At 54.1% G+C, this 13,618-nt stretch overlaps 1 protein-coding gene across 1 annotated transcript in view; it reads right to left on the bottom strand.

The window, feature by feature from the left end:
- Positions 1 to 92: 92 nt before the first annotated feature.
- DNAH10 (dynein axonemal heavy chain 10) overlaps positions 93 to 13,618 on the bottom strand; it is a 135,871-nt gene continuing 122,345 nt past the window's right edge. Inside the window, exons 64-79 of the mRNA XM_066260762.1 lie at positions 12,833 to 13,062; positions 11,640 to 11,913; positions 10,890 to 10,994; positions 10,388 to 10,542; positions 9,597 to 9,751; positions 8,371 to 8,554; positions 7,568 to 7,768; positions 6,642 to 6,851; positions 6,388 to 6,483; positions 5,808 to 5,979; positions 5,216 to 5,347; positions 4,831 to 5,042; positions 4,572 to 4,739; positions 1,719 to 1,899; positions 928 to 1,073; positions 93 to 406 (exon numbers count right to left, since the gene is read on the bottom strand). Of these exons, the coding sequence (XP_066116859.1) occupies positions 260 to 406; positions 928 to 1,073; positions 1,719 to 1,899; positions 4,572 to 4,739; positions 4,831 to 5,042; positions 5,216 to 5,347; positions 5,808 to 5,979; positions 6,388 to 6,483; positions 6,642 to 6,851; positions 7,568 to 7,768; positions 8,371 to 8,554; positions 9,597 to 9,751; positions 10,388 to 10,542; positions 10,890 to 10,994; positions 11,640 to 11,913; positions 12,833 to 13,062 (2,768 nt within the window). The 3' untranslated portion in view covers positions 93 to 259. The remainder of the gene's footprint in view (positions 407 to 927; positions 1,074 to 1,718; positions 1,900 to 4,571; positions 4,740 to 4,830; positions 5,043 to 5,215; positions 5,348 to 5,807; positions 5,980 to 6,387; positions 6,484 to 6,641; positions 6,852 to 7,567; positions 7,769 to 8,370; positions 8,555 to 9,596; positions 9,752 to 10,387; positions 10,543 to 10,889; positions 10,995 to 11,639; positions 11,914 to 12,832; positions 13,063 to 13,618) is intronic.

Here is a 13,618-nt window from a genome sequence, read left to right as displayed (position 1 = left end):
GCTTAATAAAGTGTTTCCCCTGAGAAGGAAAACCAAAACAACTCAGCATCTTAAAATACTATCTTTTTGAATTTACTCTTTTTGAATCCTTAGAAAAAAATACCTTTGAAAACTAAACCATGCAGGTTAATCTATATGAAAAGAAATGAAAGTGGCTAATTTCAATTGAAAGGAAAAGTGTTGTCAATGCCCCTCCCACTTCTCGAGAGGCCTCAGGAAATGAGAGCAGACCTGACTACTCCTCAGCAAGCCCAGGGGATTAATCAGAATTCAGGGTCAGGCACACCCCCTGCAGCACCCAGTGAGAAATGTGCTCCGTGGTGAAGAGATCAGCTTCAAACACCAAACCGACCCCCATGGCATTCCTCCTGGTGGAGGTGGTGTAGACGGGTGTCCGGAAGGTGTTCTGCAGAGGAAAGGCACATGAGAGGTCCTTGTGGACAGAGAGCCCATCACCCAGGGAGGGGCAAAGCCTCCATCTAAGTGCTTGGAACACGGGCCTTCCTGCCAGGCTGCATCTAAGGAGCACGTGGCCAAGGGTCTGCAGGACAATCCCCACTAACATTAACAGGCCCACTGACCGACAGAGGAGCCAGGCCAGGCGGAGCTGAAGGCAGGCATTCATACCACATGGAACTATGACTCTGGCCCTGCCCATAGAACTTCATGAGAAGCAGGAGTCTCTCCTGAAGTTAGCCTGGACCACAGCTCCTGAACCTAAACCTGTCCCCAGGGACAGGAGTCCCTGTTCTCTCTGAAGTCTCTGCGTGCCCTGGGAAGTGACTCTACGTGGGCTTATTCCTCACGGGTTCCCCCACCCGGCGAAGGGAAAGTGCCCTGGTGTTAAACAGCAGGACTACATGAAGCCGCTTCATGTGTAACTACAGCCAGAAGGGAGGAGAAATGAGGATGGGGTGGGGCTTCTACCTGCAGTTTGAGGCGATGGACTTCAATGGGGATGATCTTCAGGACGGGCAGGTCAACAACCAGCACCTTGGGCTTGCTCTTGATAAGACAGCCTCTTTCTATGTCCCAGTCAGCGCCCTCCAGGTACAGCCCGGACACAAAGCATCCTAGAGGTGCCAGGGAGAGACTGGGGCTCACAGAGGCGTCCGTCATTCTGCTGTGGAGCCACTTGAGTATGTCGGACAAATTGAGTGCTCTGGGCTCTTCACCACAAATCCCCTCTGAGAGTTCAAGAGGACTCTTGTGCGTGCAGTGAAATGTCCCCACACTGTGGCCCTGGGAAACAGTGGCTTGTAGCTACCATCTGCGCAGTGACCAATGTCTGAGGCACTTGGAATTACGGCCCGCTTTAGTGTAGTGGTTCCAGTCTAGCCCACCCTCTCTCTGGCTCCCATGCCCTGGGCCCCTCACAGTTGCCAGGCAAGCCAGCTGGTAATTCAGTGCTTTGAAAGATCTGACTCTGACCCAGGAGCCCGCTTCACACAAACCAGCGAGGTGAGCATGGTTCAGGTCTGCCCTGAGGTCAGCCCAGGCTCACAGGAGAAATGGGTGGAGAGACAGGCATGTGTGCTCACCCTTGGAGATGCCAGGAGGTGGTAGTGCACAGGCACAGCCAGCATGTGCAGCGGCATGACCCAAACACAGCCTGGCCCATTCGACTCACACAAAGCCCACCCCTCAAAACTGGGGAGGGCTGGGGCGGGGGGCAGAGCCCACATGAGAGGCTGTGGACCCACAGGGGCTGATCGTACCTTGTCCTGCCCGCTCACTCACATCGTCTGCACCCTGGAACTTGGTCACTTGTGTGAACAAGGTGGAGCGGTCCAGGGGCCAGCTGTTCCTCCGGCAGGTGGCCTGCACCAGGGCCGTGAGGTAGGATTCCGGAATGTGCAGCCCTGACAGCCACATCACGTTGGGCTCGCCCTCATTAACCTGGAGAGCAGGGAGGGAGCTGCCATCAAATGCCAGGGGCCAGGCTGACCAGCCACTGAGTTCATAATAAAAAATGCCATTCAAGCTAGTGACAGAAAGATGATGCTTTGACAACTGCTAGCCCATTTGGGAAGCAAGTTGGGCCACCAAATTCCAGATGAAGCAAAGATCTAATATAAAAAATAAAGCCACAAAAGTACCAGGTCAAATCTGTGTCCCCCATACCTCTGGCGAAGAGGCCCCAGGCCTGGCACTAGCAGCAGATGGCCTTAGTTCTCAGTGCAGCCTCTCCTGGGCACTCCCAGTCCAGCACACGTAGCAGCCACTTGCACATCGCTCTCTAGCTCATGCTGGCTGGCCCCAGACACGGCGCAGGTGGAGGCTGACACTGCACCTCCCAGGAGGCCACAGAGCCAGTGCACCTGGAGGCCAGCTTCAGACCACGCCAGATTACCACCCTACCTGCCATGAGTGCCACACTCAGGGGTAGGGGGACTCTGGGAGCACCACAGCCACCCTGGAGCCAGTCCTGCTCTGTGGGTTCAGCTCCCACGCAGCAGCTCCTCCGCTGTAATCACAGCCGGTCCTGGCAGCCGATCTGCCTAGGGGTCAGTCCCTCCCGGTGCCGCTAACAGCAGTCAAGGCTCAACTACAACAGGACAGCACACACAGGGCACTCCTGGAGGGCTCGGCTCGGGTGACCAGGGAGGCTGGGCCATGGGGCCCTGCAGGACACCTACTGTACCAGGCCACTCTACCAAGTCCAGGAGATGCAGCAGCTCTACCTGATACGTAGAAACAAACACGGGGAAGCTGCCCAAAGGCAGAGACAAAGAAACAGGTCTCAAATGAAAGAACAGGAGAAATCTCCAGAAAATAAACTAAATGAAATGGAGACATACAAACTACCAGACACAGAGTTCAGAACAATGGTTATAAGGATGCTCAAGGAACTTAGTGCGAACCTAAATAGCGTGAAAAAGGACATAGAAACCATAAAAAAGAACCAGTCGGAAATGAAATGAAGAATTTACAGGGAATCAAGAGTACAGTAGATGATACTGAGAAATCAGCAATTTGGAAGATAAGGAAGCAGGAAACATCCAATCAGAACACCAAAAAGGAAAAAGAATCAAAAAATTAAAATAAGAGGAGCCTCTGGGACAACTTCAAGCGCACAGACAGTCACATTGTGGGGTGCCAGAAGGAGGAGAAAAGAGGGCAAGAAATCGAAAACCTATTTGAAAAACTAATGACGAGGCCTGTCTGGTCGGCTCAGCAGCAGAGCATTGGCCCAGCATGTGGAAGTCCCAGGTTCAGTTCCTGGTCAGGGCACACAGAAGAAGCGCCCATCTGCTTCTCCACCCTTCCCTTTCTCTCTTTCTTCTCTCTCTTCCCCTCCCACAGCTATGACTTGGTTTGAGCAGGTTTGCCCCACGTGCTGAGGGTGGCTCTGTGGCCTTACCTCAGGTACAATAAAATAGCTCATTGCCAAGCATTGGAGCAGTAGCCCCAGATGGGCAGAGCATCGCCCTTAGGAGACTTGCCAGGTGGATCCTGGTTGGGGTGCATGCAGGAGTCTGTCTCTGCCTCCCCATCTCTCCCTAAATAATAAAAAAAAGAAAGGGAGGGAGGGAAGGAAGGAGAGAAGACAGAAAACTAATGACAGAAAACTACCCTCGCCTGGTGAGGGAAACAGACACACAAATCCAAGAAGCACAGAGAGTCACAAACAAGATGAACCCAAAAAGGCCCACAACAAGGCACACCATAGTTAAAATGCAAAAGGTTAAAGACAAAGAGAGAAGATCTTAAGCGCGGCAAGAGAAAAGCCATTAAAAGGAAGCTCCCATAAGACTGTCGGCTGATTTGTCAGCAGAAATTTTGCAGGCCAGAAGGGAACGGCAAGAAATACTCAAAGTGATGAAAAGCAAAAACCTACAACCAACACTATTCTACCCAGCAAAGCTGTCATTTAGAATAGAAGACCAGACAGAGAGCCTCCCAGACAAGAAAAAGTTAAAGGCGTTCACCACCTCCAAACCAGTATTACATGAAATGTTCAAGGGTCTATAAGAAAAAAAGAACAAAAATGATTAAAAACATGATTTCTATGACTATGAGTGGATGCTTCTCATCTCTCTCCCTTCCTGTCTGTGTCTTTCTCTCCCTCTCTCTTTCTCGCTAGGAAAAAAAACCAAAAACGAATTTAGAGTGCACACACTGATCCAGCTCGTCCACTGTAGACAGTTTCCCACAGAGCACGCACGTGTGAGTGCCCAGAGACGTGAGCGCCGGGCTGTCATCTGTGCTGGAAAAGGAGAGGAGGAGAACCCAGTGCTAACCACCCACAGGGCCACCAGTGGAAAGGACATGGGGTTCCTGTGGAATGGAGTACCCCAAAAAGAATGAGGTGGGTCTAGAGGTACTTCGATGGAACAGACTCTCAGATGAGTAGAGCAAGCTGTGCGAAGCATGCCTCAAAGTCTTTGAAACAAAAAAAAAGAAAAGGCAAAGAAAACATCAATAAGCTTGGAGAGTCAGAGACCCTTTCTAGAGCACCATCTCTACCGCTAACAGAGGGCAGCACTGGGGGGAGGGGGGAGGAAAGGGGGTTGGGTGCTGGTCACGGGGGTCCAGGCTACACTGCCAGCCAGCAGCCTCTCCCTTACCCACGATGTGTACTGGCTGAACCGCTTCAGGAAGTAGAGTATCCAGTTTCCAAGGGACTTTAGGGTCTCGGGGGCGAGCTTCCTCCAGATGTAAGGGATCTGCCCGATAAACAGAGACCTGGCGACGTCATCTAACTCGCTGCTCATCCCAACTTCTCCCGCCAAGGCCTGTGGACAGAGCAGAGAGTGGGCAACCCAGGCTGTCAGGAAACCCAGCTCCGTGGGGAGGCGGGCACCTGCCCACCAGAGACATGCTCACCCTCTCCAGTTCAGCCAGGGACCGGGACATACGGGTGACGAGCCTGTTGAAACGCTCCAGCTCCTGCAGCAGCACCACCGAGGTGGGGGAGATGGTCAGGCCCAGGTGCTTCCTGACCTGGTCCAAGTCGAAGACCTTGGGCATCTTGTTCTCTATGTCCTTGGCCACCTGACCAATGTAATCGTCTCGGCTGATGCCAGTGCTCGATTCCCCTAGAACCAGGATGTTCGTGAGGGAGAGCAAGGCATCGGGGTGTGGGGCTCGGGCAGCCTCCGCCCTCTGGTTCTCAGAGGGGCATCAGCAAAGTGGAAATTCTAGGCACCAACAGCAGCGCCTCGTACCAGCGCCCTTCGGACCGAAACTCCCCCTCCCCAGGGGACTTTACCTGTCTGCGGCTGCAGCTCCAGCAGGTGACCCCACATGCTTCGGGCGGCCTGAGTGTAATACCCAATCTCAGCGTTGGGGTGAAGACCAAACACCTCGGGTGTGTTGGTCAGTGGGAGGGCCTCGATGGCTTCTACAATCACAGGCAACAGACAGGTCACATGGCACGCTGCCTTCAATTTCAGGGGGCCCACAGCCTTAATGTCCCCAGGCACATGACTAAGTTCCACCGCCTAGCGACAGGTCTTCAAAGAAAAGCTTTACGCTGGCACGCCCGGTCCAGCTCTGCGTTTATCTTTTATGAAAATGGTTCAGTGAGCCCCACAGTCCACTCCATCCCTCCTGCCAGAACCAGATGCATGTGCCAGCGTTCCGAGACAGGAAACCCAAACTACCTCTGTCAGCTCCGAGACGGGACAAACGGCACGACAGGCCCCCTAAGGGTCTAGAAAGCACACCCCACCAGCCAAGGAGCCCCCAGTGGATGGGACAGACGAGCCAGCAAGCCCACCACAGAAAGCAGAACCACTGTAGGGGGGGGGCTCCCTTAGAAAAAACCTTTCAAGTCCTTTCTGACGCCTGAGGAATCTCACCAACAAATCTCTCCTTGACGTCGCCAGCGGGGATTTTGTAGTCCACTTCCTCATTGTGGAAGAAGTGGAAGGGCTGGAAAGTGTCGAAGATGAAGTCCCCCAGGTACTCGTCCATGTAGATGGTCAGGATTCGCCGATCAAAGCTGTCGATGGCCCGTCCTCCATACATGACCTGCAGTTACAGGGAGTGAGAGCCACCTGGTTTCATTTTGAAGAAACGAGCAAAACGAAACAACCAAAGAAGCCAGCAGCCGCTTTTGTCTTTGGAACAGTGATGTCACTGTCTGAGCCACGTGCAGGCCACCGGGGAAGCTCTCCCACGAGCCCTGTATAAAGTCCTGCAGAGTGGACACTCACATCCACCGAGCGGGAGCCAGGCCCGTGACGTGCCTCAGATGTGGCGATGCACCCAGAAGCTCTGTGCACATGGAGCTCACTCAAAACGAAGACAGCTGGGTGATGAGCCAGCAGTTGTTCACAGAGACCAGAGAGCCGGGCAAGGAGGGTGTCTCCCGGACTCTGAGATCACTTCCGAGGACACCTGACCACCGCCTGCAGAGGGTCCCCGGGACACGCCTACCTCTCCAATCAGGTACTTCAGGCTGCTCCACGGGATGCGAGGGTCGTGCTGCTGGAAGGCTTTTGTTAAGTATGTGTTCAGAATTTCCATGCAGACCTTAAAGGAGGAGGGGCAGGGTTGGTTCTGCTTGCACCCACCAGGCCGTGCACATCCGGGCTCTCCCGAGGCTGGGGCAGGAACGACCCTGCCATCGCTCTCTTAGAAGAACGGCAGGGAGGACGCTTCTTGGGCTGGAGCCGTGGCCACACGCCCACCTGGAAGTCAGACTCGTTGAAGTCGTAGTTCACGTTCCACCCAATCTTCCCAAACTTTCTCCGCTCCAGCACCACAGCATGGAAAAACGCCAGCACGTAGACCAGGGACTTGAACGCAGGGTGAGGGCATTGCTCCAGCATTTCATGAGAGATCTTGAAGTATGTTGCTCTCATGTTGAGCTTCAGCCCATTGGGTGGCTCCGTGACAACCTGTCAGAGGAGGAGAGGTGGTGACAGAAACCATGGACCTGCACGCAGCTCTGAAGAGTGTGACGTGGAGACTTCCTGGCTCCTCCTCCGTCTCTGCGTGGCCTGCTGTCCTTCCCCCAAGGAGCAACAGCCTCTCCTTGCTAAGGGGCCAGCGGAACCTAAGGAACTGGACGTTATTCTCAGGAGCTATGCCCTGGGCTCAGAGGATGACCCGGAGAAGAACTTCTTTCTGAACCAGGATGAAAGGGGTTATGTTTTCCCTCTACCTGCCCCAGAGACAGATGACAATACCCCTCCCAACACTTCTCTGGAGAGGAGGTCAAACAGGGCAGTGAGAATTGGTAAACTATTCGCAACTTCTGCAGAAACCGCTGGAAAACTGTGGGCTGGGAGCAGGCCTGTGCTGTGGTTAGAAATGAAAAGATAGACGATAAATGTGCTGTCCACGCACTCTAGCCTGGGCTTTGTTCTGGGTGCATGCAGAGTGGTCAAGACCTGCCACCCGCTACCTTTTGCCCAGGTCGAGATAGTGCTCCTCTGAGGAGAGAGGGAGGGGTGGAACTGGGAAGGGGTGTCTGAGAGGTTCCAACCACATCCTGGGTTTACTGCTAAACACGCACATGTGTGCACACACACACACACACACACACACAGCAAATGGCAGTGAGCTGAGGAACTGGGCTCTGGGTCTGTGGGTGTTGGTCAGGAACCCAGACCTTCAAGGACTTCTGCAGAATCCCAATGGGAAAGCCCTCGGTGGGGTCTGTGGTGAGCCACAGGCGGAAGTCTGGGTGGGGCTTAGTGATCCTCTCCAGGGACTTCTCCAGGTCCTTCAGCCACTTGACCAGGAGGTGGCAGTTCTGCAACATCAGCCACTGCCCGCGAGCCACCGCTGTCTCCAGCAGCTGCAGAGCCAGCTGCACAGATGGGAGAAAAGGGAGGGTTGGTGTCCCTGAGCCCCGGCCCGCGCTTTCCCGCAATGGCCACTCCAGCAGAAGCCCGAGACCCAGGAGCGACAGAGAGAGCCTCCAAAGGAACCATCTTAGAATTCCTCCAGGGCCACCTGTGTGTGCTGGGCTGGTCACAGTCTGGAAGACAGGGACATTCTTGGCCTCCCTCAACGGCCTCGCCTGGCCCTGAGAGCTCCAACTTCTGTCACAGTTGCGACTGCTCCCTGACCGCTTCCTTGGCCTTGCCCCTGGGGCAAGGACGACCCTGATCCACACAGGGTGTTGCAGGGGCGGGACGGGGTGGGCATGCGTAAAAGGACTTTGAGAAGAGGGGCGTGCTGACCACACACCGCACAGCCGGTGCTGACCATGCACAGAACCACAGACTACTGGACCAACCATACTGCTCTTCACACTGTCACTGCGCTAGCGTGCGCTCACTGCTCTGTATACCACACGTGCCTTGAGCTCACGCGTGGCGTGGCCCTAACGTCAGCCGTGAGCTCCCTCCTAACAGAGGCCGGGGACCTCACCCAAATTTAGAGCTGCTCCTTCCAACAACAAATTACCTTTTCTTGGCCTTGACCCATAGCCAGGAACTTGAGGCGGTTTCCCCCAAACCCAGAGCGCTCGGCTAGTTTCATCAGGTCGCTGGCAGGGTCTGAGCCGGGGCTCAGGATGAACACGATGGGCGAGCTAGGCGTGCTCTGCTCGAAGATGGCTTCAAAGCTGACCATCGGGGGCTGCACGTACCTGGGGGAGGGGTGCACTCCATAGGCAGGGCTCCGGGAGGCCAGCGCATCTGACCAGCACGCTGTCCCCGCGCCCCTCACCCTGGGACTGCCCCTCTGCTAGAGCTCTCTGCACAGTATGCCTAGCTTCAGGACCGGTTTCTGTGCACGGTGCACACACTGTGCAGCAGACTCCCAGTGATGGGACCCTCCCCAGCACTGCGCGGAACAGCCGTGTGGGCCCCGGAAAATCTGGACTGAGCTGGGTGACTCCGAGTGACTCCTGACAGGGGGCCTCTCGGCCAGCCTCCCAGGTGGACATCTCCTGGGCACAAAACCCAGAGGTTCCACAGTGACAGCAGCTCCACAGGTATGTCTGGATGACTCACGACTTAAGATTTTTATAACTTAGTGCCAACACATAAGAATTAGGAGAAATCTAAATGCCTAGCTTCTTTTGCAGAGTCAGAGGATCCGGGTCCCTACCACCACCTGGTATCAGTCAGCAGGAGTCAAGGGGCAGCCAATCAGGACTCGACGCCTCCTCTCGTTTGTCACAGTCCCCTCCCAGCTTCCTGTGCTCATTTCTGTCCCATTGGCCACGAGGTTGTAGTTGAGTGGGCAACCTCAATGTATCCGTCTGGCCCGCGCTCGGTTCCAGTGCGACAGTGTCCCACACGGCAGCCATTAGGCACACGTGGCCCTTGAGCACTTGAAGTGTGGCTAGTCCAAATGGAGGTGAGCACTGAGTGTGATTTTCACACAGAATTTTAAATCCTTAACACCAAAAATGTATGTAAAATATCTCAACTGATTCCACGTTGGAATATTTTAATAAATTCAGTTAAATACTGTGTTATTTAAATTAATGCCACTCGCTTCTTTTCTAATGACATCACACATCTCTCACACCATATTTCTCCAGAATAGCACTGTTCTAGAGCGGCCACTGAATGACAAAGACAGGGCTGGGGCAGTCCTCTCCAGCGCTGGCCCCTGCTGCCCCCCGCTGGCCTCCGCTGCCCCTGCAGAAAGGGCCCAGCACCCACGAGCACTGCACTTACTTCTCTCCCATCACTGTGGTCACGTAGTTGGTCACAGCCCGGTAGACCCGGTCTACACGGAAACAGCGCAGAATCAGCAGCTTCTGGAAGTGGCTGATGTTGCGGTCATAACCCAGGGGGAACGGAAACTGCTCCAGCGAGTCCAGGTCGTACCACTAAAAAGAGCAGAGAACGTGCGCGGTGGCACTGACTGTGCAATGAGCTAGGCCCCCATTTCCATGGGAAGGTCCCGAAAGCCACTGCAAAGGAATGAAACCTACAGAAGTATGAACAGCAAGGCCACTTTCAGTCAGAGCTGTCCTTTCCTACCCCCACAGCTATGCACTGCAGGAAGGGAAGGTCTGAGACAGTCGCTGTTGAGTCCCAGTGCCCATCAAGGGACAGGGCCTATGCTAGGTGCCCAATAAGTAGTTCTTGGATGCTGGATGGATGGGTGAATTCTGGGTGGATGCTGGGTGGATGGGTGGGTGGGTAGATGAGTGGATGAATGGGTGGACAGGTGATGGTGGACAGGTGGATGGGTGGACGGGTGGATGCTGAGTGGATGAGTAGGTGGGTAGAAGGGCAAACGGACAGATGGGTGAATGGATAGATGAATGGATGGACGGATGTTTTTTCCACAAAGCTAGCTGAACTACATAAAGTAGATCCAGCCAGGGACCAGAGGGCAGTGCCTCCCCCCTGCAAGGGTCACTCAGAGCAGCGTCTTTGCACTCACAAGGAGCCAGGATACAGTTGAAGCATAAAGACCAGACATGTGGTCGGGGGAGGAGGAGGAGACTGTGACTCACCTCCTGCCAGACGGTCAAGTGCTTCTCCACATCACCAGGGAGGCTCCCAAAGTGCTCTGAGAACATCTCTGATAAAAGCATGATGTCTTCCCAACCTTGGTCGGACAGCCACGTACAGGGCTTCTTCCGTTTGCTTTTCTCCAGGGAAATGTTTCCTGATCACAACAGGAGAAGGAGCATCAGCGGCCGGCACTGGCGGACCCAGGGGAGCGGCCAGCCCGCACTCAGACTTCTCTCACGTTGGGGAAGAATCCTCGGGAAGAAGCGGCGGCACAGCCTGCCTATGTCACCGCCTGTGACTCCCACCAACCCCTCGGCGTGCCTTCCAGCCTCGGGGCAGCCTTCTGCCAAACCAGAGCTACTTCTGAGGCCAGAATGGCTGCCTGGAACATTTAATAACAAGCGCAATTGGCAGCCGAGTTCTAGGAGGGTTTCTACTGTGCTTGTCTGTTTTCATGAACAAATCTGTATGTGTGTGCATGAAGCGAGGCGGTTTCAGTACCTTTCAGAAAGAAATCTAACTCCTCCTGGGGCACTCTCCCTTCTGCTTGTTCTATCTTGATCGTCATATTAAAAGAAAAGAGCAACTTGTGCCTCTCAAACAACCCTGAAGAAAAACAACAGAGAGATACTGATTTTACAAAATCATTTTTAAAACTGAGTTTCTTATGCACAATGTGCTTACATGACAATGTAACGAAACGCCTAGCCTGCATGGCTACATGTAGCCCTCATTGAGTCTGAAGTCCGTGGTTATCTGGGCACAGAAAATATGGCTTCAATTTACACATCATGCCCAATATATACGTCTATACTCTAATAAAATGTTATTTATTTATTTATTTTTATTAAGAGGAGGGGAGTCAGAGACAGACTCCCACATGTGCCCTGACCAGGATCCACCTGGAAAGCCCACTAGGGGGCAATGCTCTGCCCATCTGGGCCATTGCTCCATTGTTCAGCAACCTAGCTCTCCTTAGCACCTGAGGTGGAGGCCATGGAGCTATCCTTAGTGCCCAGGGCCAACTTGCTTCAATGGAGCCTTGGCTGCGGGAGGGGAAGAGAGAGAGAGAAAGGAGAGGAGGAAGGGTGGAGAAGCAGATGGGCACTTCTCTTGTGTGCCCTGACCAGGAATCGAACCTAGGACTTCCACACACTGGGCAGATGTTCTATCACTGAGCCAACTGGCCAGGGCCTAAAATATTATTTTATAAAAGCAGGTCTGTCCTCATCAGTGCAAAGATGGGTTCACCTGTGCAACCATAGTTATAGATGTTGAAGGTCAGCGTGTCCATTATGTTCCTTAAGCGCTTCATGAGAATGGAGTCAGGCAGTGACTTCTTGAGCGACAACCCGAAGACCTCGAGGAAGGCAGTCAGGGAGTACTGGTACATGGCGGTCACCAGGGCCATTTCGGACAGCACAAAGAACAGGATGGCCCCGCGCCGTGCGGCGGGCCGGTAGCCGTCCCGCAGCCTGTCAATGTCCAAGGCTGTCTTCTCCGCCAGCTTGAGCTTGTCTGACACCTGAAGAAAAGACATGCGTTGCCAGGGGAACGCTACACCCATAACCAAAGGGACTGCAGAATGGGTGAGAAAGTAAGAAGGCAAAGGGCAGGAGTGGGAGGGGACAGCAAAAACACCCATGTGATGCTCACGGGCCTAGAAGGGCACCTGCCTTCTCACAGCACGTAGTGGACGTCAGTGGCTGGATTCTGCTGTCCCCCCACCTTCCTCTAATAACAGTTCCTGAATTTTACTTGGATATTCACAACTTCCCCATCTCATCCCATATGTAGGGCTATACCCCAACTCCAGGAGAGAAGCATGTGACTGAGGCCCAACTGATCACACAATACATCCTCAGGCCATGAGGTTGGTTTGGGGTAGGTCTGTGACTTAAATGACTTTCAGGACTTTCGTGATAGGGACGGGTAAATGTTCTCACTCTTCCCTTTGAACTCGAACTGGAAACGACAAGAGGCCAGACCCATATTGAGACCTCTACGGGAGTTTGGCTCCATAGGAAGGCAGAGAGTGAAGCCCAGCCCAGAAACGGAATGAAATCAAGTCTCGATGATATGCCTGGAGTCCTGGATCCAGCCCGACCTGAAGCCATCATGAATCTTTCTTTTTCCTAAACTCGTAAATTCCCTTTTAAGCCAAATAGGTTTGGATTTTCCATTATTCTCTTTTGAAAAAGGCTGATCTAAAGCACAAGGGGCCCTGGGAACACCTTTAAGATACACCTCCCCACAGTGCACCCCAACAGAGGTGGCTCTTTCTCATCCGGTAAGCTTGAAGTCTGATGAGCGCGCCCCAGACCCTCCGATTCTAAGACCCAGGACCATGAGCAGGTGCGATGATCATGGAGTCCAATTTTCTCCTTGAGCCGGTGAGGGGACTGGCCCCAGCTCTGAGCGACTCCTGTGCCACTGACTGATACCTCTGTGGCTTTAGACTTGGTCTCCTCCAGGGTGTGCACCAGCTCCACGTTGTCCAGCATGTTCCCTGTGGAGGTGGCCAGTTCGCGGAGGAGCGAGTCCTCCAGATCCTTCAGCAGGTTCTTGTTCTCGCTCGTCTCCTGGATAAGGTGCTCCCGTTGCTCCTCCAGCTCGCGCCTCTCAAAGGCCATCAGCACGCTCAGCAGCTGGTCCTCCAGGCCCTTGAGTGTGACTGTGGGGGACAGGGGGCAACCTTCACTGCTGTGTCCCCCTGACAAGCTGGTCACCATGTCCTCCTGCCAACAGAGCTGCGTCTGGGGCGAGCTGAGGGTGGGTCCGAGCCAGCATTTCAGGGACATGCGGACTCACGCTCCTGCCAAGATCGCTCTGAAGCCAAAGCTGAAAAATGGCAGAACGAAGCGGAGAGCCTGCTCCCCCGAGTAGTGCGGACAGAGGGAGGGTGCACCAAACACCACCCAGGGCTTCAATCCTGGAGAACTCGGCGGAAAGGTCCCCAAACCTGACCGACCCACTGCATGACGACCCCAGAAAACTCGGGAAATGGCATTTCATCCCCAACAGAATTAAGTCATGCAGCAGCTTGCACACAAACACAGAACTCCCTCCTGCCCTCCCTCTGAGTGTGACTGTCGGAGCCCCTGGTCGAGACTCAGCCACCTCAGGACTCGGAGCTCACTGCCTCCCAGGGTGTCGCTTTGTCACTAAGATCTGACCAGTTGAGATGTGACTGGGAGAATGCTCGGGGGTCACTGCATGTAAGGACGCCC

The sequence above is a fragment of the Saccopteryx bilineata genome, chromosome 2 (assembly GCF_036850765.1).
Source record: "Saccopteryx bilineata isolate mSacBil1 chromosome 2, mSacBil1_pri_phased_curated, whole genome shotgun sequence".
Classification (NCBI taxonomy): domain Eukaryota; kingdom Metazoa; phylum Chordata; class Mammalia; order Chiroptera; family Emballonuridae; genus Saccopteryx; species Saccopteryx bilineata.
Note: the sequence above shows the minus strand (reverse complement) of the source record. Positions and strands in the feature narration are given on the sequence as shown.